The 25,902-nt window shown below is 61.1% G+C and overlaps 2 protein-coding genes across 4 annotated transcripts; both read left to right on the top strand.

The window, feature by feature from the left end:
• The first annotated feature begins 384 nt into the window (after positions 1-384).
• Positions 385-15,666, top strand: SYNPO (synaptopodin). The gene is made up of 4 exons (XM_049829530.1): positions 385-497; positions 720-1,500; positions 11,649-13,561; positions 14,878-15,666. Exons 2-4 carry the CDS (start codon positions 1,026-1,028, stop codon positions 15,655-15,657), a joined length of 3,168 nt encoding a protein of 1,055 aa, XP_049685487.1. The 5' UTR covers positions 385-497; positions 720-1,025; the 3' UTR covers positions 15,658-15,666.
• A 2,376-nt stretch (positions 15,667-18,042) lies between these two features.
• On the top strand, positions 18,043-25,900 carry MYOZ3 (myozenin 3). Of its 3 annotated transcripts, none has more exons than XM_049829557.1 (7): positions 18,043-18,155; positions 19,130-19,216; positions 19,632-19,786; positions 20,055-20,129; positions 20,230-20,377; positions 20,647-20,818; positions 23,721-25,899. In XM_049829557.1, the coding sequence occupies exons 2-7, from the start codon at positions 19,186-19,188 to the stop codon at positions 23,881-23,883; spliced, it is 744 nt and encodes a 247-aa protein (XP_049685514.1). In that variant the 5' UTR covers positions 18,043-18,155; positions 19,130-19,185; the 3' UTR covers positions 23,884-25,899. The 3 variants fall into 3 exon arrangements, with proteins under 3 accessions (XP_049685514.1, XP_049685515.1, XP_049685513.1); XM_049829558.1 differs by having other exon boundaries at positions 18,086-18,164; positions 23,721-25,900; XM_049829556.1 differs by lacking the exon at positions 18,043-18,155 and having other exon boundaries at positions 18,177-19,216.
• Positions 25,901-25,902: the final 2 nt, after the last annotated feature.

Below are 25,902 nucleotides of genomic sequence, written 5' to 3'. Positions count from 1 at the left end.
TTGCAGTGAGCGGGGCTGGGTGACGCTGCGCTGAGCGGCTGTGGACGACTCACAGCACAGGATTTTCCCTCTTTCGCTGTAACCCACGTCCTGTCCCGGGAGCGATGACATCCCCCTCTCCCAGCTGATACCTCGCCTCTCGACTGTGTCAGTGCGTGCGTTCGTCATTCAGCAGGATTTGTGCTCGGCAGAAAGGAAGAGGGTCTGTCTGCGCTTGTCTCGGCGCCGCGTGAGTCACTCAATGGTTAAACACAGCTTTGTTAGCTGGATGCTGGGAATTTTGCTTTCCAGCGGGGTGGAGGTGGGAGCCAAGGCTCCTGCTAACCCTGAGCAAACCCCGTCTACAGGGAACGGGCTTCTTCCCCGAATGCTCCCACCTCCTGAGCAGCAACCGTCCCCCAGTGCTGGCCGCAAACGGGGGTGTCTGCAGCCACGTCTGGGCTGCAAAAGCAAAGGGAGCCGGGCACTGGGCTCTGGCCCTGGGTGCTGTCCCCAGGGTGAGGATGGAAGGGTTGAGGATGCCGGGGTGGTGAGCGGTGGGGGGCACTTCCAAATGAGCTGTTAGGGAGTGTTTGCATCTCAGGGGGTCCTTCCGCGTGGGCAGCAGTGCTGGGGCTGCAGCCCAGGCTGGGGGTGCCGGGAACCGCTCCGCTGGCTGCAGCCAGAGGAAATCAGTGCATGCACAAGCATCCGTAACGCTCCCTCTTCCCTTTGTACAGGTCTTTAGATGCTGCTCATCTGCCCACCTGGACAAGAGAAATTCCTGCAAAATCCTCCTTGGTGACGTGTGTCCTCCGGGCAAATCCCTGCGGCTGGATTTTCGAAAGCTGCCTGCTCCCGTGGCATCACGCCTGGTCCTCCTGCCTGCAAGAGGACTAAAGCTGGGCTCGTGCCCAGCACGTGGCCATCTTCCCTCCGGGACGCTGCCCATGCTCCGAGGGATGCTGCCGGGGAGGAGCCAGCCCCTCGGCCATGCGGAGCGGGTTTGAAAGGCTGTGGAGTGCCAGCGAAGGAAAGTGGCGAAGATGCTGAAGGCAAGGCTCCGGCAGCCCTGTCTGCAAATCCAGCCCGGCTGCCCCACTCCCGGCGAGGCTGCACAAAACCCGTGTGTCTGCGGGACGGCCAAGGGGGACACCGAGGGGGACGCCGGCTGTTGGCAGGAGAGGGGGAGCAGAGGGGGGCAGAGGTGCCGTCAGCTCCGGGATGCTCCTGCCTCTGAGGCAGTTGAGCAGGAGGGATGGACAGGACCACCGGGGGGGAAGGCGAGCGGGAGCTGCCGGCGGGAGCCCAGGGGGCTCCATGGGGACGCGCCAGGTCCTTCGGCGGACAACGGCAGCCTGGCCTTGGCAACTGAACCTGCAGCCCCCCCAAAATGCCCTGGCTCTGCCCCAGAGCTGCCCCCTGCAGCAGCCAGCCCCACGGCTGACCCCAGCCAGGAGTGGAAAGTGGTGAAGATTCAGCGGGTCCTCATCAACCCTGCCGGCGAGCCGAGGAAAGCAGGTAAGAGAAACCCCCTTTGGCCACTGTCCCCCACCCCAAAAAGCGCTGGTGTGCTCCTGGGGCCGGGGCTGCCCCTGCCCAACACGGTGGTGGGAACACCCGGCTCTTCCCAGGGCAGGACCTCCGACGGGTTAGAGGTCCCAGGCTCCCGGCTGAGCTGCTGGGACTTTTTTAGCTTGAGATGATCTCTCTGGCCTTAAAAATAAGGAGGAATCTGTGGCTTTTCTCTGGAGGGGGGTGGGAAGGCAGCAGGCGGGTTCTCGCAGTCTCCAAGAGCTCAACCGAACCCCGAGCGGGGCACAAGCGGCGTGGGATCCTGGCCCTCACCCTGGCCTTGGGGCTTGGCGGGACCCTGCCAAGAGGGGGGTGATCAGGGCCAGCTCCTGGGGTGCTGCCTGGGACGGGGACACCTCTCCCCGGTCGGTCGGGGCAGGGATGGCCAAGAATTTGTTACGTGGCTTGAGGCCATCTCTCTTTCAAGCCCCTGCTTTAAAAATTAAGCACTTTATTTCAGGTCGGTTGGCTCCTACCATGTTCTCTGCCATCGCCTCGCTTTGCAGCCCTGCTTCACAGCCGTTCCCCTCTGTGACTGTCCCTTCTGCCGTGGTGACACAAATACAGGCACATATCTAGGGTTACCGCAGACCTCCCCACCCAGGGGAGATGCTCCCACAGGATTAGACCCATCCTCTTACAGGCATCAGACCCATATTTAAACCCCGTTTCCACCCTTCTTTCTATTTTGCTCCTGCCCAGCTGCTATCTCAGCTGCCACCCGGCGCCGAGGCAGGTGTGTCACTGTCCCCATGGGATGGCGTTATCGGATGCTGCTGCTCTGCTCACAGCCTGGTTTTCCCAAAGCAGCCCCCAGGATGGGGAGGGACGGGACCGCCTGGGGATGCTCAACATGAACCCGGTGTCCAGAATCCATCCCCTTCCTTTTTGGGGTGTCGGACGTCCTCAAAGCCAGCAGCTCCCCGGACGGGTTGAGGGCTGGGAAACTCAGCCAAGCTCCTTGGCTCGCTGCTGCCCCAGCAGCTCCCCGGGCCGTACGGGCGTCGTGTTTCAGGGCTCAGCACACAAACCAGATGGACCCAAATAGTCTTCCCATTTCTCACTCTGCTCTGGGACGGCAGATCTGCGGTGGGGAAAGGTCAGGCCTGACTCTGTCCAGGCTCAGCATTTTCCTAACCCGCGCCGCCATCCAGCACTTTTGCTGCCAGCCTGGAATTTTAAAGTAACTCAACAGGTTTGTTGGAAAGAGTTTGTCTGTCCCGTTTCCTCCCCCTCCAAGTGAGATCACCACCAGCCGCTGCCTGCGGGACCCGTCAGACTTTCCAGAGCCTCCGGGCAGGATGTCGCTGAGGGTCCTGAGTGCCGGCAGCAGTGCCGGGACCTTGCAAAAGCCCTGCAGGTTTGCAAAGGAGAGGTTTGGTTCAGAGCAGGGACGGCAACAGAAGAGGGAGGGAAGGGCAGGTCCCCACGCCCGTGACGTTGGGACTGCCTCTGCAGCAGGAGCCCCCCCCGGGAGGTGTCGGGGATTTGCTCCTCTTCTCCTTAGCCGGCTGGGAGTACAGGAACCCCCACCCCATGCAGCTCCTGCAAGAAAAAGGGGTGCATCCATCTGCACCCAAAATCATGCAGGGGTGGTCCTGAGAGCTGGGAGCCAAGCAGGTGCCCCCCCCCTACGCCCGAGCGGTGCAGAAGCACCCAGGCAGGTCCCAGGTGCCCCTTTGGTCCCCGTCCAGCAGCCCAAGGCCAGGCTGTCTGCTCCCATATATCCAGCACAGCGGCCCAAGCTGGTTGGCATCTCTCGGGGCAGGCTGGGGAGCACAGGAGCCCGGGGTAGAGGCAGCGGCTGGGAGATGCAGGAGGCAGGACTGGTTTCTCTGTCTGGTGTGCAAATAAACAGAAGGTTTCGCTCCCTGGGGGCTGCCGAGGCAGCGCCAGTCTCCCTCAAAAACCAGAAAAGCACAAAAAAGCAAAGAGGGGCAGGAAGAAAGGAAATTAGAAAGGCAAAAAATAAAGCTAAGAGCTCATCTTGTGGTGCGGACAGGCGAGGGAAGGGGGTGAGGCTGGTCCCACCCGCAGCGGTGCCCGGGAGCTCTGCAGCCCCAGCTGGAGCGGGGTGGTGGAGGTGGGAGGTGATGCTGGCTCCCCAGGAATCACGTCACCCGGGGCTGTGGTCCCCCCGTCACTGGGAGCAGACCACCCCTGGCAGAGAGCTTTCAGTGCTCTTCCCAGAGGGTCCCCAAGGCGGTGACACCCGTGCTGGATTTTTGCCCAGCTCCAAGTACCCCCCAGCTCTTTAGGCACTGGGGAAACCGGCAGCAAGGGAAGGCCCTGCTTCCCCGCCAGTATCTGAAACGTATGGGGCTGCAGGTCCCCAGCGGGGCTGGGAGGAGGGCAAGGGGGCGAGGGTTGGGGGTAAGGCGATGCGCAGAGCTGGGGAAGGGGGATGTGTGGGGCTGGGGAAGGGGGATGCGCAGGGCAAGGATAAGGGGATGTCCCAGGATGGGATAAGGGGGATGTGTAGGGCGGGGTAAGGGGGATGCCCCAGGATGGGATAAGGCGGATGCGCAGGGCTGGGTAAGGGGGATGTGCAGGGCTGGGTAAGGGGGATGTGCAGGGCTGGGTAAGGGGGTGCACAGGGCAAGGATAAGGGGATGCTCCAGGATTGGATAAGGGGATGTGGAGGGCTTGGTAAGGGTATGCGCAGGGCTGGGTAAGGGGGATACCCCAGGATGGGATCAGGGGGATGCGCAGGGCTGGGTAAGGGGATACCCCAGGATGGGATCACGGGGATACGCAGGGCTGGGTAAGGGGATGCCCCAGGATGGGATCAGGGGGATGTGCAGGGCTGGGTAAGGGGATGCACAGGGCTGGGTAAGGGGGATGTGCAGGGCTGGGTAAGGGGGTGCACAGGGCAAGGATAAGGGGATGCTCCAGGATTGGATAAGGGGATGTGGAGGGCTTGGTAAGGGTATGCGCAGGGCTGGGTAAGGGGGATACCCCAGGATGGGATCAGGGGGATGCGCAGGGCTGGGTAAGGGGATACCCCAGGATGGGATCACGGGGATACGCAGGGCTGGGTAAGGGGATGCCCCAGGATGGGATCAGGGGGATGTGCAGGGCTGGGTAAGGGGATGCCCCAGGATGGGATCAGGGGGATGTGCAGGGCTGGGTAAGGGGATGCACAGGGCTGGGTAAGGGGGATGTGCAGGGCTGGGTAAAGGGGTTGTCCAGGGCAAGGATAAGGGGGATGCGCAGGGCAAGGATAAGGGGGATGCCCCAGGATGGGATCACGGGGATGCACAGGGCTGGGTAAGGGGATGCCCCAGGATGGGATCACGGGGATGCACAGGGCTGGGTAAGGGGATGCCCCAGGATGGGATCAGGGGGATGCGCAGGGCTGGGTAAGGGGATGCCCCGGCTGCTCTCCCCCCGACAGCAGACCCAGGGCAGACCCAGCCGGGACGGGAAGCGGCGGGGCAGGGCCGCCGGGGGCAACCGGGACGGCTTGCCGGTGCCGCCGGTGCGGGGGCGGGGGGGAGAGGGACGCGTCCCGTCCGGTCGGTCGGTCGGGGAGGGCAGGACCAGGACCGGTGGGACCCGCCACCCCCCGGCCCCCGCCCCGCCGTCGTCGTCGTCCCCGTTCCCCCCCCCCCCAACCCCCCCCCCCCCCCGGGGCCCGCTCCGAGGGCGGAGCTGCCGCAACTTTCCTGCCCGCCGCCTCCTCCCCGGTGCAGTCGGGCTGCGAGGGGCGGCGGCGGCACCGGCACCGGCACCGGCACCGGCACCGGCACCGCGGGTAGGGCCGGGGCTGGGGAGGCGGCGGTTGCCCCCGGGAGGGGCTGCGGGGCTGGGGGGGGGGGGACTACCGAGGGGGCTGGGGGGCAACCGGCCGGGTTGGGGGGGGGGAGGGGGGGGGTGGGAGTAGCCGGGACAGGGAGCAGGGGGGTTTGGGGGTGTCACTGGGATCCCAGTGGGAGGGAAGGTGGTGGGTGGGAGAGCAGGGGGGGGGGGGGGTGAGGGCGGTGGTGGGATGTGGGGGTGCCAGGGGCTGGTAGTGCACGGGTGGGGGGGCTATGGGGTGCATAGGGGGTCCTGGGGTGCTTGGGGGTCTGGGAGTGCACGCCCAGAATCCCTCCGTGGGGTGTTGCTGGTGGGTGAAGGGCAGGTGAGTGGAGCCGCACACAGCCCGGGGGGGGGGAGATGGGGGCTAAGCGGGGTTTCTCTCTCTATAAATTAGCCAGGAGGGTGACGGTTCCCTCTGCCCACACCTGGGGGTCTGGTGTGGGGCGTGGGAGGAACAGTGGGGGGACGTGGGGAGACGCGGGGGTCTTGGCAGGGTCGCACCTCCCAGCTCTGCAGAGTGTCTTCCCAGGCAACGTCCCCCCCCCGTCCCCTGCGATGGGGACGTGATCTCCCCTGGCCATGCCACCCCGTGCTGGAGACACGAGGTCTGTCCGTCCGGCTTGGCAGCCAGCGGGATGGATCCCTTACGGGTTGTGCAAGGGACAGGCGAAGGCCCCGTTTCGTCCCACTCCCCTCCCCGCTCGGTCCATCTGACGGGGACAAGCCGAGCCAGATGACCTTCTCTCACCAGGCCAGCACCTTCGGCTCGTGGCACCAGCCCGGCGGGGCTCTCACTGGGACCCCGGCAGCCTGGGATGTGTCACGGCGAGTCCGAGCACCAGCGGGCACAGAGGGACTGGGACTCGCTTGCCAGGCGGGATGGGGTCCCCGTGGTACCCGGCCATGGGATGGGCTGGCTCTGCTGCGTGCCGGGCAGATGGATGGCAAGGCAGCCTGGAGGAGGTCTGCCCAGCTCCAGCCTCCTTTTGCAAAGCTAAAAGCTTAATTTGGGCTGGCTGGGGGAAGGTGCTGCCTCCACTTCTGCGGTAGCAGCGGCCTCTTCTTCCCCAGTGCGGATGCACGCAGGGCTGGGGCTGCTCGCTGTATCCCCTCGGCTTGGCGTGCCCCGGGGAAGTGAGGCTGGGGCAGGGGCAGCCAGTCCCCATTAAAATTTAACCCCCAGCCCCTTCTCCTCCTCCCCCCAGGTGGGAGATGGGTGCCCCAGGGCTTGCTGCATGGAGACCGCGGGGCCATTTTCGGCAGGATTTGGGTGCTGAGCGCCGGGCAAAGCAGGGGCATGGCTGCGAGCCGGGAGGAGCGTGGGGAGGCAAACAGCTCCAAATCCAGCAAAGCCCTTGCGAACAGAGCGCAGAGAAAACTTGCAAGCGCATCGAATTTTCTCGCTGTGCCAGATTTTGTCACTGGCAAAGGCGCCCGCGAGGAGAGGCCCAGCACGGTGCGTCCTGCCAGGCAGGCGAGGTTGCTCCCACCACGGCACCCACCGCTTGAGCCGGGGCTTTTCGGGTCTGCAAGGCCAGCATGGATAAAAACTTCATGGAGGTTTTATATCTGCGGTACAGGAGGGTTGGAAGCTGGGAATGAGGCAGAAAATAGTCATATTTTTATCCGTGTGTTTCAATCGTATCTGTTTCTAGCTAGCTCGACTGCCTGTCTGCGCTACCCTCCTTGTTTTCCTAGCAGCAGATTATTTGGGATAACTGGGAGCTGGAGGGAAGTGCAGACTTAAATGTGTGTGAGTTAGTGTGCATTGTAAAAAATCCTGCACAGCTGTAGTTGGGGCAAAAGGCCAGCTGCCTTCTCTGCCAAAAAACCTGCTTACATTTCCTCGGTGTCCAAAGCCCTCAATGTTTGGGTGAAAACACTGGATTCCCCCTCCCCAGCACTGCCCGGCTGTAGATGTGTGTTCGGGTTTGTGGCAGGGAGGTGGCACAGCAGCGGCGTGTGTCCCTCTGGAGAGATGGGGTTTCTCTCAGTTTAATTCTGGGTTTTGCCAATGGGATCTTGCCAGTAAGAGGCACCATTTGGGTTGACTCACCGCAGACCAAGAAATAGTCGGAAAGGGGGAAAAGCGCCTGCGTGTTATGGATAGCGGCTGTTGCGCTGTGCGAAGGTGGATTTGGGGTTTCTGGTCCGTGCTGTGCTTGGCCCGGTGGGACATCGTGAGCATCATCCTGCGAGCTGGCCAAGGTGGGCTGCAGCGTTGGGATGGGCGAGTGTCTGACCCAGGAGCAAGCTAGGGACAGACAGCCCAAATCAGAGGTTTTGGAGTCGCCTGCCAGCCCTGAGTCCAAGATTTCACATGGCCTGTTGCATCCCGCCGGCCCCATCGGGACTCTGGTACCTCTTGGCTTCTCCGTACAAGGACTTCTCACCACCGTGCCCGGTGCTCGCAGCCACCCACCCCTGCAAGGTGACAGCTTCCAAGTCGCTCTTTTTCTTTTTGTGACATCCCGGCCACGTCAAGACCAGCAGCTTCCACTGAATCTGTCAGCTGAGAGACCCCTGGGGTATCTCCCCTCCCTGCAATTTGGGGCTACATCCTCGTCTCATCCCAGCTCTTGGAGTCCATGTCAGGGCAGGGTGGGCCACAGGCAGGGTCTGATACATCCTTAACCATCATTTGGGGTCAGATGGTGACTCCATCCTTTGCTGGCTGGACTTCAGACACTCTGCAGTAGCACTGTGCGGGGGGACCCATCTTTGCATGGAAAGCTGAGCTGGAAGGAATTTTATTTTTCCCATCTGGCCAAGAGGCGAGAGCAACAAAAATGCCTTTCATCACCCTCGTCATCCTCACTCTGGAGGAGAGAGCACAGTACATGCTGCGGGAAGGATGAGTGACAGCTTGGTAAGAAGCTGTTAAGCTCTGCATTTGGGGGATGTTGCTGGAAGTCATTCCTGGAGCTACAGGAAACCAATGGAGCAAGTGCCTATATAAATATATAGATAGAGATCTATAGGCTCCTCTGGAGCTGAAGTGCCTTGTACCAAAATAGCAGCTGGTGGCCAGTGACCGGCTGCTAATATGTGCCAGGAGTCCAGCGGTCCTGCATGGCACAGGGAGCATCTCCTTCCCCAGTATCCCTGGACCTCAGGGCTGGGGGCTGCCGGGGGACCCCCCAACAGAGGGACGCAGCAGCGGACAGGGCTGGCAGGACTGGATTCATTGTTCTTGGAAGAAGCTGGGACATTTGGAGAGAGGAGACGTTTCCTTCCCGAAGGGCAGCGCGGTGGCAAGCCGGTGCATGGCGTGGGAAGGAAGGAAGGAAGAGTGGAAGAGCACGAGAAGAGCCAGTCACCCTTTGGATTTTGGACTGGACTCCTGTTAATGGGCGGAAGCCGGTTTCCAGTGCTGCACGAGCCCCTGGCGCCCTCGGCTGCGCATAGTTTTGCTTTCTCCTCCTCCCCGCGCTGCTTGGGCTGCCTTCGGCCCTGCGCCCCTCCTCCTCCTCCTCCTCCTCCCCAGCACCTGGACATTTTCAGTGCATTGAGCTCCCTCCCGTCAGCCTGGGGCTGGGGAGAAGCACCCAGCCGGAGCCTACTCGAGGCTCCCCGGCTGGCAGGGGGTGGCGGGGAAGGACGAAGAGATGTTCCCTGCAGCTGGGAGGGGAGCACGGGCTGCAGGTCACTGTGGCAGATGGGTATAAGTTCTCACACCAGGTCGAATAACCTCATCCTGCAGCTCTGGCTGGAGCAGAGAGGGGAGGGAGGAGGTCCCTGTCCTTCGGCTGGGGATGGCTCGTCACCCTCGGCTGAGCGATGATGAGCCACATTTGCAATAGTGCCTGCAGAGCAGGGCTGCAGGGTCCGTCCGTCTGTCTGTCCGCTGGGCTGTGTGCGGCTGTGGAAGCGGGGCGGTGTACAGGGTGGTTCTCTGCAATTTCCTCTGGCCTGCCGGAGGCTTTGGTGCTCTCTATCTGTGTGATAAACAGTGGATGTGAAGAGCAATTATTACCCCCAGCATCCCCATTAGTATCCTGAGGGATTTGTTTCCCGTGGGCTTGGGTGGAGCAGCCTGGGAATGGCGGGTACCAGGTGGGCAGGGGCAGAGGGGCTGCTGGAAAAGCACAGGGGATGGGGGTCCACAAGGCGATGCTGGGAACAGATGCCAAGCGGGGGATTTCAGGCAGGGGGCTCCTACCCAGCAATACCCCCTGGCCTGGAGGGATGCCTGTGCTCGGGGCAGCAGCAAGGGATGGGGATGCCTGGTGGCAAAATCCCGGGGGACAAATCCCGGCACTGGTCCTGGCTATGCAGGAGTGTATCCGGCGGCTAGTCCAAGCAGGAACGGGCTGGCCAAGAGCTGAGTCATCCCTCCAGCATGGAGGAGATCCCCCAGGGCCCCTCGGTTGCTGTTAAAAAGCAGTAGCAAGAGCGAGAGGCTGTGAAATGGCTCCGCCGAGAGCTCGGCTTCTTAGGCGGCCTCAGCCTCCGAGGAAGCGAGGATGCTCGGCTTGGAGCACAAAATTCACAGACATCTGGAGCCTGTGGCTTGTTTCTCAACGGCTCCTTGGCCGTTTTTCTCCTCTGTTTCGAAGATAAAGGCAGCGAGGGCGACCCCGTGGAGTGGGAGCCGTGGTGCTGGCCGCCCTCCAGCCAGCCCGGCCGGAGGAAACCACGGCCCCGCTCTGTGCCGCCGCCAAAACAAATAGAAATGGGGCGTTAAACAATGCCGGGCGCTAACTGGGGGAGATGTTGGCCGCCGGCATCGCCGCTGCGGACGGGCTCCTTGTCTCCAGGAGAGTTTCCACTGGCATCTGTGCCTCCACTCCCCCGTGCCCAGCCAAAACCCTCCTGCCGGGCAGCCCAAAGGCCTCATCCACCCTCCTCCTCCTCCTCTCCGGCCCCTCCAGGGAAGCAGGGCCATCCTGCACACCTTGGCGGTGCTGGAGCCAGGGCAGGGACTTGCTGGGTGCTGAAGGAGGTAGGAGGGATGAAGGGTGAGGAAGAGGAGATGCCCAGCTTGCAGCAGCCCTCCTGCTTCACCGTGGGCTCGCTGGAAGGATTTGGCTTAGTCATCCATCCCTTCCCTCACTGGTAGGCTGAGCCACCGCTGAAAATATCCTGGAAGGCTCCCAAGCGGCACAGAAGGCAAGAAAATGAGAAACACATGAAGGGAAGGGATGGGAAGGGAAGGGAAAGGGTGGGAAGGGAAGGAGAGGGGGCACTGGTGGTGCCTGGAGGAGCGGGGCTTGGGGTGGGCAGCCCTGGCCACCCACCTCCCTGCCGAGCCCGGAGTGGGGCCACCCCATCACAGCCACCCCAGCAGCACCTTTGGGGAGGGGGCTGCACCTTGGTGGGTGCTGGGGTGATGCTGATGCTCTGCACCGGTGTCCGTCGCCGAGCAGTGGCCTCGGCAGGGCCGGGGACGTTGCCCTTCCCGCGGGTGCTTCAGGGCAAGCTCGTAGGAAATTGCTCACCCTGAGAAAACGCGTTCCCGGCAGCTCCACATCCTTTTGGCCTTCGGGAAGGGCTGGTGCCCTGACCTTTTGGCCAGCACACAAGAAACTCAGCAGCACTCCGGCTGCTCACCATGGGGCTTTCGCCGGGCTTTAGCACTTTGCTTTTAGCACTTGCACGGGCTCCCAAGGCATGAGGTTGGTTCCTTGCTGTGGGCTGTGTCTGTGTCCGGCGGGTCAGGATCTGCACAGCTTCTGTCGGCTGCTGCCATCTCGTGTTGCTCTATAAATCAGTCCCCAGATGGGGCTGGCCACCGGCCTTGCCATGAGGTTATGGCGGGCTGGCATCTCCCAGCTGACGCCGGGTTTGCTTTCCTGCCCTCTTGGGGCTGAGTGTGCTAGGATTTGGGGCGAGGGGCCAGGGGACACACGCTCGCCCCTTCCCTGCCCGCTGCCTCTTCGAGCCGGGGGCCAAACCCACGTGAACTGCAACCTGAGACCTGCCGAAGCCCTTGGAGAAATTCCTTTCCCATACGGTCACTGGTCACTGTGGTGGGCATGCAGAGCCCAGCCAAAATATGGGGTGGGACAGGAGGAAAGGTCCTGGGTGCCCCTGGGTGTCCCCTGGGCTTTGCCATCTGTCCCCTCGGCACGCAGAGCTGCAGCTTAGCAGCCCATCACCCCCGGACTGCGTTATCCCCCCTGGGTACCCCAGCCCCGGAGCAAACCTCCTGCCTTCCCCCAGCTGCCGGGGAAGGGGTTGGGATGCCAGGGGATACCTGGAGAAAGGGCTGCTGGTCCTGGGTGGGGAGAGCTGAGATCCCACATCCCCGCTGAGCTCCCCCTAATTCCCCTCTCCCCTCTTTCCAGGTCTCTCGCGCAGCGCCAGCCTCTCCGAGAAGGAGTTGAAGGAGGCGAAGGCGCGGAGCCGGAGGATCGCGGCGCAGCTCACCACGGCACCCAGCCCCAGCTCCAAGGGCGTCCTGCTCTTCAACCGCCGCAAGCAGCGCGTCGACGGGCTCGCCGGGGCCGGGCATGGCGGGGGGCTGCCACTGAGCCCCGCGCCCCGGCCTCGGCAAGCAGCCATGGAGGAGGGTGAGGGGCAGGGGATGAAGCCAGAGCCTGACCAGCCCGCCACCCTGGGAGAAGGGCTGCAGGCGAATGCCTCCCCATGCCGGGAGTCGCCTGCCGAAGCCCAGCAGGTCCCACTTAGCATCTACCTGAAGGAGAACATGGCATCAGCTGCCACCAACGGCGTGCAGGAGGGGATGGCCAGCAGGATGGAGAGCAGGGCAGGGGGGCTTGGGGTTGCAGGAGCCCCTGCGGGGCTGAGCGCAGCAGCGGCTCTTGCCCTGCCACAGAGCCCCAAGGAGGAGAAGAACGGCGAGGTGCCCGGCGAGGTGCCCGGCAAGGTGCCCAGCGCTCCAGTGGGGACGGCCACCGGGACGGCATCCCCGGCCAGCCAGCAGCAGAATGGGGTGCAGGGCCGGCAGTACTACGAGGTCCATCTCACCCTGGCCAAGCCCAAGCCCGTGAAGAATCGGACGGCCAGACCCTTTGGCATCCAGTCGTCCCCCGCCAGCGGTCAGCCGGCGGATGGACCCCCTGCCACCGAGCTGCCCCCGCCGCCCACCTACGCGGAGACCCTGAGCAGCCCCCCGCCGCTCACCCGCGTCCGCTCCCCCCCTGCCTACTCGGCTCTGTATCCCCCCCGGGAGCAGAAGATGCTGCCAGGTCCCCCCCTGAGCTACGGGGCGAGCGGACCGAACCCTCTGCCCAAAACAGGGATCCTGGAGGAGTCGGCCGCCCGTAGAGCCGGCAAAAAGTCCATGTTCACCTTCGTCGAGAAGCCAAAGCTGGGCCCCAACCCCGATCTGCTGGACCTGGTTCAGAGCGCGGACAGCAGGAAGAAGCAGAAGGAGCAGGGGGAGCCCGGTGCTGAGGACGAGCCCTTCGCCCTCGGGGCCGAAGCCGCCAACTTTGTCCCCAACAGCGCGGCCAGGGGCGGGCAGCACCTCCCGCCAGCCGACGATGCTCCGGCGTGGTCCTCCTGCCTCAAGTCTCCCACCATCAAGCCCAAGCCGAAGCCGCAGCCCACCCACAACCTCAGTGAAGCGAGAGGGAAGGGGGCCGAGCTCTTCGCCCGCCGGCAGTCCAGGATGGAGAAGTTCATCATCGAGGCTCCCTCCCAGCCCGAGCTGCTGCGGTCCCCGTCTCCCACCATGTCCCTGCCTCCCTCCTGGAGGTATGACGCCAACGCTTGCCTGTCGCCCATGGTCTCCAGACACCCCTCCAAAAGTCCCTCCAGGCCCTCCAAAACCCCCCCAGCATCTCTGTACGGCGGCAACCTGATGGAAAATGAGGTCTCCCAGAAGGAGCTGGAGATCTCCAAGCACCAGCCCTACCAGCTCCAGTCTTCACTCTTCATCCTCTCTCCATCCAAGGGGCCAGCGAGGTCCATGCCCCGGGAGATGCCTCCACCCAGACCTTCTCTTCCCGACGCCTACCCCTACTCCCAGCAAACCTCCTGCCCGACCTCTCCGTTGCCTCCTTCCCCTGTTTGGCATCCCCCCGCCGTGCCCGGTGCCGGCCAGACCACCTCCAGCCCCTTCCCTGGTGCCGCCGGGGCTCTGCCCCTGACTCATGACAGCCGTGCCGGTCCCGGAGCCCCGAACGAGGTGCTGCTGGCCTCCCCGTGCCGCCTGCTGCCGCCCCGAGCAAAGGGAGGCTTCCAGGCACCCCGGCCCTCCTACTCCACCAGGAACGCCGGCATCGAGCCGCAGGTGTGGAAACCTTCTTTTTACTACAAGTAGCGGTGGTGGAGAGAAAAACATGGGGGCTTAAGGCTTCCCTCCGCTGGCCAAGTCCTCCCTAACTGCTCATGGGCGTTCCGAAAGCCAAACCAACCACAAAAAAGGGGGAAAAAAGAAAAGGAAATAGAAAAAAGAAGTAGCTGGGAGGCTGCAGTGCCAGGACAGGGGCGAGCCCCCCGGTGTAATGGGAGCCGAGGGGTCCCGGGGTGGCGGCAGGAGTTGGGGCCATGGAGCCTGCGGGATCCCAAAGAGCCATCGGGAGCCTGCCCGTCCCGAGGGGCCGCCGGCGCTTGCTTTCTTCTCTCGCCTGGAAACTGTATGGAGCATTGCATCTCTGGCTCCGTCCTTTCCTCGCCTCCTGCCTTTCCAGCTCTCATAACCGGCAGCTGCCGGCTCTGCCCGTTCACCTGCAGCCCTTCTGTCCTGCCGGCTCCTCTCGGCCTCCTACCAAAGCAAACCCAGAGAGGACACACCGCCTTTCTGCCTCACTGTGCCTGCTCCTGTTTCTTCTGCTGCTCCTTCGGGATCTGTCCTCGTTTGCTTCCACACTGCGGAGGAAGAGCCACATCCCCGGGGGAATGGCAGAGCCCCATGGTGCCGAAACCGGGGACACCGCGGGGTCCCTGTCCCTCCCCGTGCTTGGTGCTGGAGCTGGGGACAGGCAGCGCTGCTTGGCACGGCCAGGAGCGAGGGATGTGCCGGGTAGAGGAGGACAGGCCCGCTGGGTGATGCTCAGCCTGATGCTCGTGGTCCAGCCTTGCCTCTGCCCATCCCTCGCTCCTGCCGCTCTCCCCACGGTAACGAGTTGCCTTTCAACTGTGCTTTTTATTTCTCCTGCGTTTTTCTCTTTTTTTTTCCCCCCTCCCTCCTCTTTCTGAATACACTCTCTGCGCTGTCAGACCTGGCTCTTCTCTTTCCTGCTGGCTGGGGAGCAGCTGCTGGGTGGTGGACCTTTGGGGCGGCGCGGGGTGGGGGGGTCTCTGTGTGTCACCCAGAGGGAGGCTTTAGGAAGCTGCAGGTCGTGAGAGGTCCTGGGTCCTGTTTTGGGCAAGGCTGACTAATTGCAGGCTCAGCCTGCCTCAGCTTCCTCGGCTGGTGAGGGGTGGGGGGGGTGCAGAGGCAAATGCATTTTGGGGGACCTTGCAGGAGGTGCAATGCACGAGCAGGCATCCCCGGTTCCCGCGGGGCTGAGCCAGCACGAAGCTCGCCCCGGCACCAATCCTGCCCCTGTCCCTCTCGTCCCGCCGAGCGGTGCCGGCACTAACCTGCTCTCTGTCCCCCTCCAGGAAAGGCGGCCGTCCCTCCCCGCCTCACCCACCTGGACCCCCCGGCCGATGCGGCGCCCGGGCAGCCTGGACGGCTGGGCCAGCCCGGCCTCGGTGCCTGAGCTGGATGAGGGACCCCCCACGTCCCCTCCGTGGAGCGAGAGGTCCCTGTCCCCGCTGCGGCAGGACGCCGACCCTCGGGCCAGCCGGCAGATGCAAGCGCGGCTCGCCAGGAACATCATCAACGCTGCCCGGAGGAAGAGTTCCTCTCCCAAAGCTGTGGGGCCGGAGGGTTCCCGACCCTTCACCCCCATCCCTGCCGGCCCCCCCAGTCTGCCCCAGTCTCCCCGGCCAGCGCGGCCGGAGAGCTCCCGAGCCCCGGCGCTGCAGGCTGCCGGCAGCGTGCCGGGGAGCCTGGGCAGCCCCTCGCCCACCCACAAAAGTCCCCTGCGATCGCCCCGGGTGGATGGCCCCCAATTTTGCGCCTCTCCCGGGATGCCCCGTGCCTCCTGGGCAGAGGGTCGCCGGCTTCTGCTGTCACCCAGCGTGTCCTCCTGCCCCGTCCCCGGGCTGTCCCCCAGCCCCAAGAGTCCCCTGCCATCCCCCGTGGTGGGTGGGCGATCCTCGGCCAAGCGCTGCACCTCCCGGTCCCCGACGGACTCGGACGTCTCCCTCGACTCCGAAGACTCGGGGGCCAAAAGCCCGGGCATCCACAGCTTCAACCTCTGTCCCCGGGGCTGGACCAGCAGCCTGCGGCTGAAGCAGGGGGGGCTGCCCTCGGGGGCCCCCTGCACCTCCTAGACGAGCCAGCCCCGGCCAAGCCACCCTCTCCCTGGCCCTGCCAGCCCGGGCGATGCCGCCCGCTGACTCCCCCGCTGGGAACTTCCCAACCCTGGGGGCTGAGGTCCCCAAAAACCGGCGTCCCCCGCTCCTCGGCAGAGCTGCCGCAGCCCCTCGACATGCCAGCGGGGTCAGGTGCCTCCCGCCTGCCCATGGCCCCACTCTATTTTTACCACCCTAACCTTTCAGGGCAGGACTGCGTGGTCAGCAGGCAGAGCAGGCGGTGGCGGTGGGGGGGGGGAAGGCAGCCCCCAGCACGGCCCCCATCCCTCTGCAGCCCCTGCCCGCCAGCCGGCCCCATGCTGCATAACCAGGATGGGGATGGATTCGGTGGTCCCCTGCGAGCCCCCCTGTCCCCAGTGCCGAGGTGTTACCCTGGGGTGTCACCGCAGCTCTGTTTTCCTGGGGTGGCACAGCCGGTGCTGTTGCCCACGGGGTCACGGTGTACCCGGCATGAGTGGGCAGCGCCGAGCAGGTGCCACGGCCGGGCACGTTCTCCCAGCCTCCAGATCTGGCTGGTTTCAACTGAAACCAGATTTGGGGGAGGAAAAGTTAATTTTTTGGTCCAGCCCCCCAGTTCTTCATTGCCTTTTTTTTTTTACTTTTGATGCCTTCTGAAACAAATTCCCCCAAATCCTTCCCTGGTGACGAAAAGAGAGCCAAAGTTATTTATTGCCACATCAAGGGGACCGTTTACAGCTGCCCTCCCTCCCTGCCCAGGCAAAGGGGGACAGCCCCATCCTGTACCCTGTCACTGTCCCCATCCTCAGGCTCACCCCATCCCTGTCCCCACCCCTGAAGGATGGAGGGACACACAGGGACCGGCGGGTGCTGTGGCAGCCAGGACAGGTGGGAGAAAGTGGGGGGGCTGTGGGGAGGCAAAGCAAGTGGTACAGGTTGCAAAGGGTTTGAAGGAGGTGTCGGTGCAGGAGGGGATGCTGAGTGTCTTGGGGACAAGCCAGTGTCCCCACAGGGAGCCCTCCAAGGGGCTTTGGGGACAAGCAGAGGCCCCCATGATGGCAGCAGTGTCAGAGGGAGGTTCAGGGGGGGTGATGGGGAGAGGAGGGCGTCAGGGTGGACACAATTATGTGGCAGAGCCTGGGGAGAGCAGTGGGTGCCCAAGAGGGCAATGGGTCCTCAAAGCACGTGTCCCCACCCGGGGGTGAGCAGGAGCCGGTCGGGGTGCCAGGAGAGACTACGGCAGTGACCGCAGCCACCCACCCAGAGGACACAGCCTTGGTGCTGGTAAGACCAGCGCTGAGAACGGAGACTGTGTTTGGGCTGCTGGGGCTGTTCAGGGAGACCCTGTTTCCCCTTCTTTTTTCCCAGGACACGCTGTCACAGCCAGCCCTTCCCTGTCCCCCAGGGTCCCCCCATCCTGCAGCCTGCCCTTCCTGGGACACAGCCCCCCCCCCCCCCCCCCCCCTCCACCACCACGACCTGCCTTCACCACACAGTTGTATACCCAACTCACAAATAAACTGCTGTTATCCCACCTGGCCTGGCCTGCCTGGTTCCAATATGTCCCCGGGGTGGCATGGGCACACATGGCACGTGGCCACCTCCTGCTGCTGCTGCTGCTGCATGGCCACCATCCCAGTCCCCAAGCATCAGCCTTGCTCTGTGCTGGGGTGGCGGCATCCCAGTCCCCAAGGGTCAGCCCTGCTCCATGACAGCATCCCAGTCCCCAAGGATCAGCCCTGCTCCATGCCAGGGTGATGGCATCCCAGTCCCCAAGGATCAGCCCTGCTCCATGCTGGGATGACAGCATCCCAGTCCCCAAGGGTCAGCCCTGCTCCATGCCAGGGTGACAGCATCCCAGTCCCCAAGGGTCAGCCCTGCTCCATGACAACATCCCAGTTCCCAAGGGTCAGCCTTGCTCCGTGACAGCATCCCAGTCCCCAAGGATCAGCCCCTGCTCCATGCCAGGGTGATGGCATCCCAGTCCCCAAGGATCAGCCCTGCTCCATGCTGGGATGACAGCATCCCAGTCCCCAAGGGTCAGCCCTGCTCCATGCCAGGGTGACAGCATCCCAGTCCCCAAAGGTCAGCCCTGCTCCGTGACAGCATCCCAGTCCCCAAGGATCAGCTCCCACTCCATGCGGGGGTAATGGCTTCCCTGTCCCCAAGGATCAGCCCTGCTCCATGCCGGGGTGATGGCATCCCAGTCCCCAGGGATCAGCGCTGCTCCATGCCGGGGTGACGGCATCCCAGTCCCCAAGGGTCAGCCCCGCTCCGCCCCCTTTCTCAGCCAGAAATAACTGCTGTCCCGCGGCCGGACCTTGGCATCTGGGCTGGAGCCCAGGAGGGGTTGGGGCGAGCGGCAGGGAACCCGGGGTGCCACGGAGGGCCAGCTGGGACCACCGAGTGCTGGTGGCCGCAGCTTGGCTTCAGCCTCATCCCCAGCACAGCAAGAGAGAATTTTCGGTCCCCGGCATCTGGGGGTGTCGCCTGGCCAGGTAGAGGAGGTGAGGTCCCACGCTGGGGTCGGTGGGTGGGTGGGTGCGTGGGGCTTGGGGACATCCCAGCCTTGGCGGTGGGGACATCGCCACTGTGGGGGTCAGGGGATGGTCTCCCTGGAGCGGGGGTGGGGGTGTCGAGGAAAGGACGGGGCACAAGTCCCATGCTTGCCGTGCAGATGGTTAATGTTGAACTGAGAGCTGGCAGGGAGCTGCATGCCAGGCACCCGTGGTCCCGCAGGGACCCCCTGCTCTCCAGGGCTCTTAGGGGAAGCTGCACAGCATCAACCAGAGCTGAGGGATGCCAGATGCACCAAACACGGCCGAGCCTTGCACTTACTGAGCCGAACCTCCCAGCCACACGGGAGGCTGCTGCTGTGGGTGGGCAGCCCAGGGGGGCTCAGACCAGGGCTGGTCTCCAGCCACCTCCCTGTGATGAAGCTGGAAGCTGAAGAGCGGCCCAGTCCCATAAGTGGGGACAGTGACCCCGCACCCCATCTTGCCGCTGGCTGGGCTCGCCAGCAACCCGGCAGGGTTAGGTTTGCAGCCCCTGTACCCTCGGGGCCAGCAGCTGAAAATAGCTCTGCTGAGGCAGAGGTGCTGGTGGGGTTGCGGCCAGGGCCCCAGCTCACCCAGCAGGCTGTGGGCAGTGGGTGCTGCTCTGAGCGGGCTCGGGACACGAGGACACCAGCTCGCTGCAGGCAAGGACAGAACTGGGGACATCTTCTGCCTTAAAGAAAGGCAGAGAGAAAAGATGACAAGCAGGGGCTGAGGGGTGGCATGTTTGGACATTTCCCTGCATCCTTTGAAGGGAATGGAGTGTAGTGTGGGGATGATGCTGGCCAGGGGAGGTGTTCAGGGATGATGCTGTCTGGGGGAGATGCTCAGCCAAAGCCTGGCTCGTCCCTGTGGCACGCCTGGGGCCGACACATCCCTGTGCTTGGTGTCACCCCAGGACTGCCTCTCTCTTCCAGCTGGGCAGGATCCATCCCTCTCCCACATAGCTGCCCCAGGAGCGTGGCAGCAAGTGATGACCATCATGAGACCGGGCCCTGAAGACGGTAAGGGGGGCCGGAGGGTGCTGCCAGTCCCACGACAGTGCTGCCCACCCTGCCTAGGGGCCAGACCCAGCTCTGGTTGAAGCTACTGGCCCCACTCCCCAGGGCATCCGTGCCTGCTTTCTTGGTCCCCTCTTGCACTACAGCCCCAAGGGGTAGCAATTGCCTGTCAAAGGCTGGAGGGGTCCATGCACGGGGGCAGGAGAGGCTGTTTGAGCCTCTGGAGCTGAGCTAAGTCCCTGACAATTCCCCACACCAAGGAAACGCCGGTCCCTGGCACATATCCCGGTGAGGGTGCATGGCCGAGCCACACAACAGGGACCCCGGCGAGGGGATGTGGTGTCCTTGCGCTGGGCGCGGGGGTCCCCAGCACTGCAGCAGCCTCAGCTGTGGCTGTGCTCTCCCCTCGCCTCCCCAGTGCCCCGGCTGGACCTGGGCAAGAAGGTGAGCGTGGCGCAGGACCTGATGATCGAGGAGCTCTCCCTGCCGAACAACCGTGGCTCCCTGCTCTTCCAGCAGCGCCAGAGGCGGATGCAGCGCTTCATCTTTGAGCATCCCAGTGGCTACAGGGAGGTGGGTCTGTGGCTCATTCCCCAGCTCCGAGCGGGACAGCCCTTCCCCAGCTCTCTCGGCCTTTGCAGGGAAGCGATTCCTGGTGGGTCTGGGGGTCTCTCGACAGGACAGCCACACTCAGCTGCCTGCTATGTCAAGATGAAGGGAGAAGAGAGACGGCTGGGTGGGCTGGGCACAGAGATGGGCAAGCATCAGGTTCAGCATCCACCGAAGAGCAAGAGGATGGTCCCCCGCTGCACCCGCTAACCCCTCTCCTCCCCTCCTGCAGTTCACAGGGCCAGGGGCGAGCGGCTCACAGCGCACCGCGAAAGGTGACCTGGAGGGAACAGCAAATGAGTGGACGGTGAGTAGGTGGAGGAAGCTCCGAGGTGCTTTCAACAGCCTCCCGAGTCTTGACCGGGGCAGGGGGAGCTCCCCGTGCCCGCTGACTCTCTCCTCCACAGGCGGGGGAGGATGCCGAGGGCCAGCAGAGTTATCACTCCGAGCTCCACGTGGCAGCATCACCTCAGGGCGGCCCCCCTGAAGTGCCCAAGAAAACAGAGAAAGTCTTGCAGATGAGCAAAGTCCTCAACCCCGATGCTCTGGCCCCGGGTAAATGCCACCTACATCCCAAAGCTGACACCGTTGTAATCTCAGTAATGTGGGGCTGGAGGCAGCGAGCTGCTGCCTGCCGAGGCGTCCTCCCCAAAACCCTCCCCCAGAGTTTTTATATGTATAAATGTATCACAGATATTTGTTATATACACGTAATCCCAGCCATGGGAAGGCAGGGCTGTTCCCAGCCCCCTCTCCCCTGCTCGGCACGTTGCCCCAGCCCGGCTGTGACCGCAGCAGCCCACGCCATCTCTCCCCCTGCACAGGGTACTCAGGCCCCCTCAAAGAAGTCCCCCCGGAGAAGTTCAATGTCACCGCCATCCCCAAGGGCTACCGATCCCCATGGCAGGAGCTCTTCGGTGACAAGGACAAGGCTGTGCATGGCGAGAACAAGCCGCCCGTGAGACCCTCTCTGTGGGACTTCAGGAGCTTCAACAGGTAACACTGGCCGACAAGCAGGCACCACCAGCCTGTCCATCCCTTGGCCAAACCCTTCAGCCTCAAGAAGCACCTACCATCCTGCCAGGGAAATGCAGTGGTCCATGCCCTCTTTATCCACCACGGGGGAGCAGCAAGGGCTCAGGTTGCTCTTTTCCTGCTCAGGAGCTCCTCCATGGCTCCTCTGCAAAGGTCCCAGCCTCCAGCAGCTCCCCAGATCTCCTCTCAGCCCCACCACCAGGCTTGCACAGTCGTAAGCAGCTTGATCTCACTGGGTAGCCTCAGGGATGAAATTTGGGAGGACTAATGCTCATGCACATGGTCCTGGAGAAGGAATCGCTGCTTCCCAGCTGGGCTCAGCTCCGGGCTGGGTGGAAGAACAGCACAGACACTGCCAAGCCGCTCTCCTAATTTCCTCAAGGTATCCAAGCAGCTGCTGGAAGTGGTGGGGGTATAAGGTTAATCTTCCCACAAGGTGCTAAGAGGTCACCAGATTCCTTCCAAACACCTGCTTGAGACTGAAGTCTCCAGGCCAGGGATTTCTGGTGGCTCAGCCTGGCAAGCTCCATGCCCTGCGGCTGCTTCCCATGGAGCATGGCTGCTGTGCCTCCTCACACCTCCCAGTTACAGCGGGGTCGAGGTTGGGACCCTGGAACAGACACCGCCAAGGAAAATCTCCTTTCTGGAAAGGTGCTTGGTGGGGATTCAGGAGATGGTGGTAGCAAAGCACCAGCAGCCAAGGTAGACTAATGAGAACTGAACATTTAAGCTGCAAACCAAGGTCCTGGCTCTCCTCCTCACTGAAAGCCTCTTTTAGGAGGATGAAAGTACGTTAGCCTCAGTAGCCTGACAAAGGTCACCTTCCTGTAGGCAAGCTCCCACCGGAGCTCCCTACCAGGACACAGCACTTCTCCCCATCACACCACCTGCCATGGTGCTGGACCTCTGCAGATGGCAGCTTTCCTGAGCCCACACCGGGGTTGGATTTGAGTCGGGGGGGACAGGAATGCTGCTCTTTGAACACTTGGCAGAAGGGGCTACAGGGGACTACAACCCCTCTACATGGGAACAGTGTCCCAAAGTGCAGAGATCAGCCCGACCGCCAGCAGAGCCGAGATGCTGCTGCCGCGGTCCCTTTGCTGCTCTCCTCTCCCTCAGCCCTGGGGCTTGGCGAGGTGCACAGCACGAGGCTGCTGCACGCTCGGCCCCACTGCATTTCCCTTCCCACACCAGTGAAAGCATGATAGTGCACTGGTCTGCACTGGAAGGGGGCTGAGGGAGAAAGGGAAGAGGCAGCAGGGTTAATGGAAGAGACAAGAACCCACAGGCAGCCACCGCAAGCGTGGGGGAGCAAAGGGGGAGCTGCATTTGCTATTCCTTCAGGGTCTCCTTCCCAGTTACTCAGCCATCTTGAGCTTCCTGGAGCAGTAACATCCAAGGAGGTGCTGTAGGGGGAGAACAAGGAGCTGCTGCAGTCACTTGGCTCTTTTCTTTCAACGTTTAGCCATGTTCCTGCCTCAGCATTTATTTACAGACAGGGACTTAAGCAAGGGCATGTTTCTGAATAATGCCTTACCCCGTACCATTTCTCCTGTCTCACATGCTGCCTTTCTATTTAAAGTCTTGAACTGTTATTTAATACAGATGGATGCTAATTTAACACCAAGCCTCTCGCCACCTCCTCTAATTCTTCACTGAGGCATGAAGATTCAGAGAGCCAATCTGCTTTTAACTGGGCTTTTCATGATCTTCCAGGCTGTTGGCTTTTAAATCACTTCTCAGTTCATCAAATACCAAACTGCAGAAAAACAAGCTTTTTGGAACAAATCAGCTAGCAAAAAGCCAGGGGTCTTGCCTAAAGCTAGGTGAATCCCAGCACAGCTCACATGGGTCACAGGGCAAGGGCAAGTTCACCACCTCAACAGCAACTGCACTAAAGCAGACTGATTTATTCCCAGCTTTAAACATTCAGGCTGTGATGCAAAGACCTTTGGCTACTTTGCTAAGATGTGCTGCCTTAAAAGAAAGTGAACACCGATCTTTGAAAAGGACTGTCTTTTCCCAGAAGGGAGAGTGTTTCTGGAAAAAACGTCTCCCATTTACCTTTCCCCTCCCTTATTTCTCCTCTGTTGCAAAACAGTGCCATGTTACTCATGTTCAAGCAGCATCTCCCAAAGCAAACATTCCCAGCTATACCTCATTGATAGCTCAGCCTCCATGTGCTGCTCCAAAACCAACATTCTTGGCTTTTCAGGGGCTGGCATTCTCTTCCCTGGTCCCTTTCCACATTTCTCCAGGAAGGGATGACAGCTTTTGCCCCCGCACTGCTCCTCCTGTTAGTCATAGTTCAAGAGAAGCTGTCCCAAAAGGCAGACTGGAGCCAGGGCCAAGAGAAAGACATTTGCCTGCACATGTGCTAGAGCGATCAGGAGGCAGCACTATCAGCCTCAGCCCTCTGCAGAACACATTAGCTGCGGACAAGTCACTTTCTAAAGACCAGGGGGTTTGTCACCATCACCTGCTCTCTTAATCTAACATCTTTCACACACAGCACATCCCTACTGCTGTTGGCAGAGCCGATCAAGAGAGACCAAGGTGAAGGTAACAACACTGTCCCTCCCTCCCCTGCACAGCCACCGACACTCAGGCACCAAACCCCACTCTCCAGGCCTGCCAAAGCTTGAGTTGAGGTTGGCTCTGTACAAGAGAAGCACCTTGGTGGGCTAGCAGAGGCTCCAACAGCATCCTGGGGAGGAAAAGGAGGGCTGTCATTTGCTACAGGCATTGCTAGGTTGCTGCTGGGCTCAGAATCAGTAAATCCAGACCTGCTTTTTCCATCACCTTTGCATCACGCACAACCTCTCCTCGTGATGTGCCAAGTCTGCTTCTTCTTGTGCCACAGGACTCCCACCCCATTTGACAGAGCACTGGTCAGCGACCTGCCCTTTGTGCCTGCCATGGAGCTGGATAACTTGAGTGTTCTGGAGGTGATTTCCCACAGACGCAACTTCAACAGAGTGCCACAAGGTTGGGTGCGGATTCTACCAGAGAGCGATGAGCTGTAGTACGCGTGCTCCCTTCCCCATCACCACGGATGCTTTTCTCGCTCAACTCAAGCATAATTTGCACGGTAGGGGAGAGGGGAGTAAGTATTCTTCGTGAAAGCTAAGCTAGTGGTCTCGGGTTGTCATCTTCTTCAATGGGATTTGAACAAGCTCAAGTCTGGGACCATTTTGAACTGCCCTTGTACCAGCCGTTTTCACAAGGGCATTCAGTGCTAAGCTAACCAGCCAAGTTGTCATCATTAATGCAAGCAGATCCCCATAAGCTCCTGTACAGCCTGTCCTTTTCCCTGCCTCATGGAAAATGGCAGGACCGCCAGCTGCAACACACCAAGCTGTCTCGGTGCTTCTCCACCGACACACAAGACCTGCTCTGACAGCTGGTGCCTTTGCAGAGAAATTCCATCTTCAGGACAACTCTACATCTGTCATTCCGTTCAGGATGACGAGAGGAGGTGATAATTGAAGAGCATCAGCAAAACAATTTACCAGAGGCATTGGCATGTTAAAAGCACTTACCTTGGGCTTGGCTGGACAATAAAAACAAATGAGGAACTGGCATCTGCCTGTTTACCAACACAGCACAACCAGGATATATGAGAGAAAAACGTTGGGAGTTGGAAACTTGTGCCCCGTTTTCCACAAGCTACTGGCTAGCACTTGGCAGCTGATATTTTCCCCTCCCTGCTGCTATTTGCATGCCTTGCTTAAACACCTAAGCCCTTTGATTGACTTACGCCAGGTTTGCTTCATATGGTTGGTCAATAAGGGTCAGGCCTCGCCTGGACCTGCTGCACTGCAGAATTGCACCGGTCTGAAGATACTGCCAGGGTATTCTGGTAACTTCAACATCAGTGGGAAGGAAAAGCAGCACAGCCATGACTCCAGAGCAAGCACAGGCTTCTCTATGAATCCAAAATTCAGCAGTGAGGATTCAGCTACACAAATGTTTTCAGCAGTGACACACAGCAAGACATGCAGCTAACAACAGTCTATAGGACAGCCATCAGAACATCTGGAAAACCCTGCTAACAAAAATCTCTTAACACAGGCTTTCTATAATTGCTTTCGTCAGGTTCTTAATGTTACCCTTATTTAATCTTGCAAAAGCAGGAGCATCAGAATAAAAGTTTCTCTTTCCACCACTGTGGTTAAATCAGGCAAGTAAATTTTGTGGTAAAAATGCAGTTAACAGCTGCCTCACTTGTGAGGTGTATTTGTAATGCTGTGCAGACAGATGCACAGAGCAAATCCTACACAGGGATTCTGCTGCCGGAACACACCGTTCAGGCAGTAAACTTTCATTGCTCTGTTCTTCCCACAGAAGCAGGAGGGGACAAGCAAATGGAAAGAAAAAGGGTCCGTTCCTTAACCATTAAAAATTTGTGATGCTCAACTGCTGTCCTGTTCCAAACCCATCTCTCTCCTCCTTTGTCCATCAGCTGAAGAAGCCATGTACCCCTGGGGGCCTGGCTGGAAATAATAAATAAATTGCGATAACGTAAAGCCTGCTTGCATTCGAGATCTGTCTGCACAGAGCTTATGGGCCCCAACTGCAAAGACTTGGGGCCAGAGCAGTGACAAATACTGCAACCCTCCCCATGCACCAGCAGGCCTCTGCCTGTCCCCCAACACTACCCTGGGATGGCTCTTGCCTGACAAGAGCTAAACTAATTACCTGTGCCCAAAGCCCTGCTCTTTCTGCAGAGAAAGCCATCTGCCTGCCAGCCATACCCCTGATGCCATGTGTGCTATGCCACCTCCAACAGCCTGGCAGCATCAGTGGGACCCAGTGGCATTGTACAGGACAGCACATAAAACTAAAAGTGAACCTGCTGTCACCGTCCACTCTGCATCTTGGCTTTGGCAGCAGCCAAATAAAAATCAAAGTCCTCAGACACTGTGCTCCAGGAAGCAGGGTCTAAGCAAAGTGTTGAAAAAATCAAATATTTTAATGTGGTTTGTTTTTTTTTTTTTTTAAACAAGCAAATGAAGCTTCAGAACAGGTCCCGTCATGTTTTG

Source organism: Accipiter gentilis, chromosome 26 (assembly GCF_929443795.1).
Source record: "Accipiter gentilis chromosome 26, bAccGen1.1, whole genome shotgun sequence".
Lineage (NCBI taxonomy): Eukaryota > Metazoa > Chordata > Aves > Accipitriformes > Accipitridae > Astur > Astur gentilis.
Note: the sequence above shows the minus strand (reverse complement) of the source record. Positions and strands in the feature narration are given on the sequence as shown.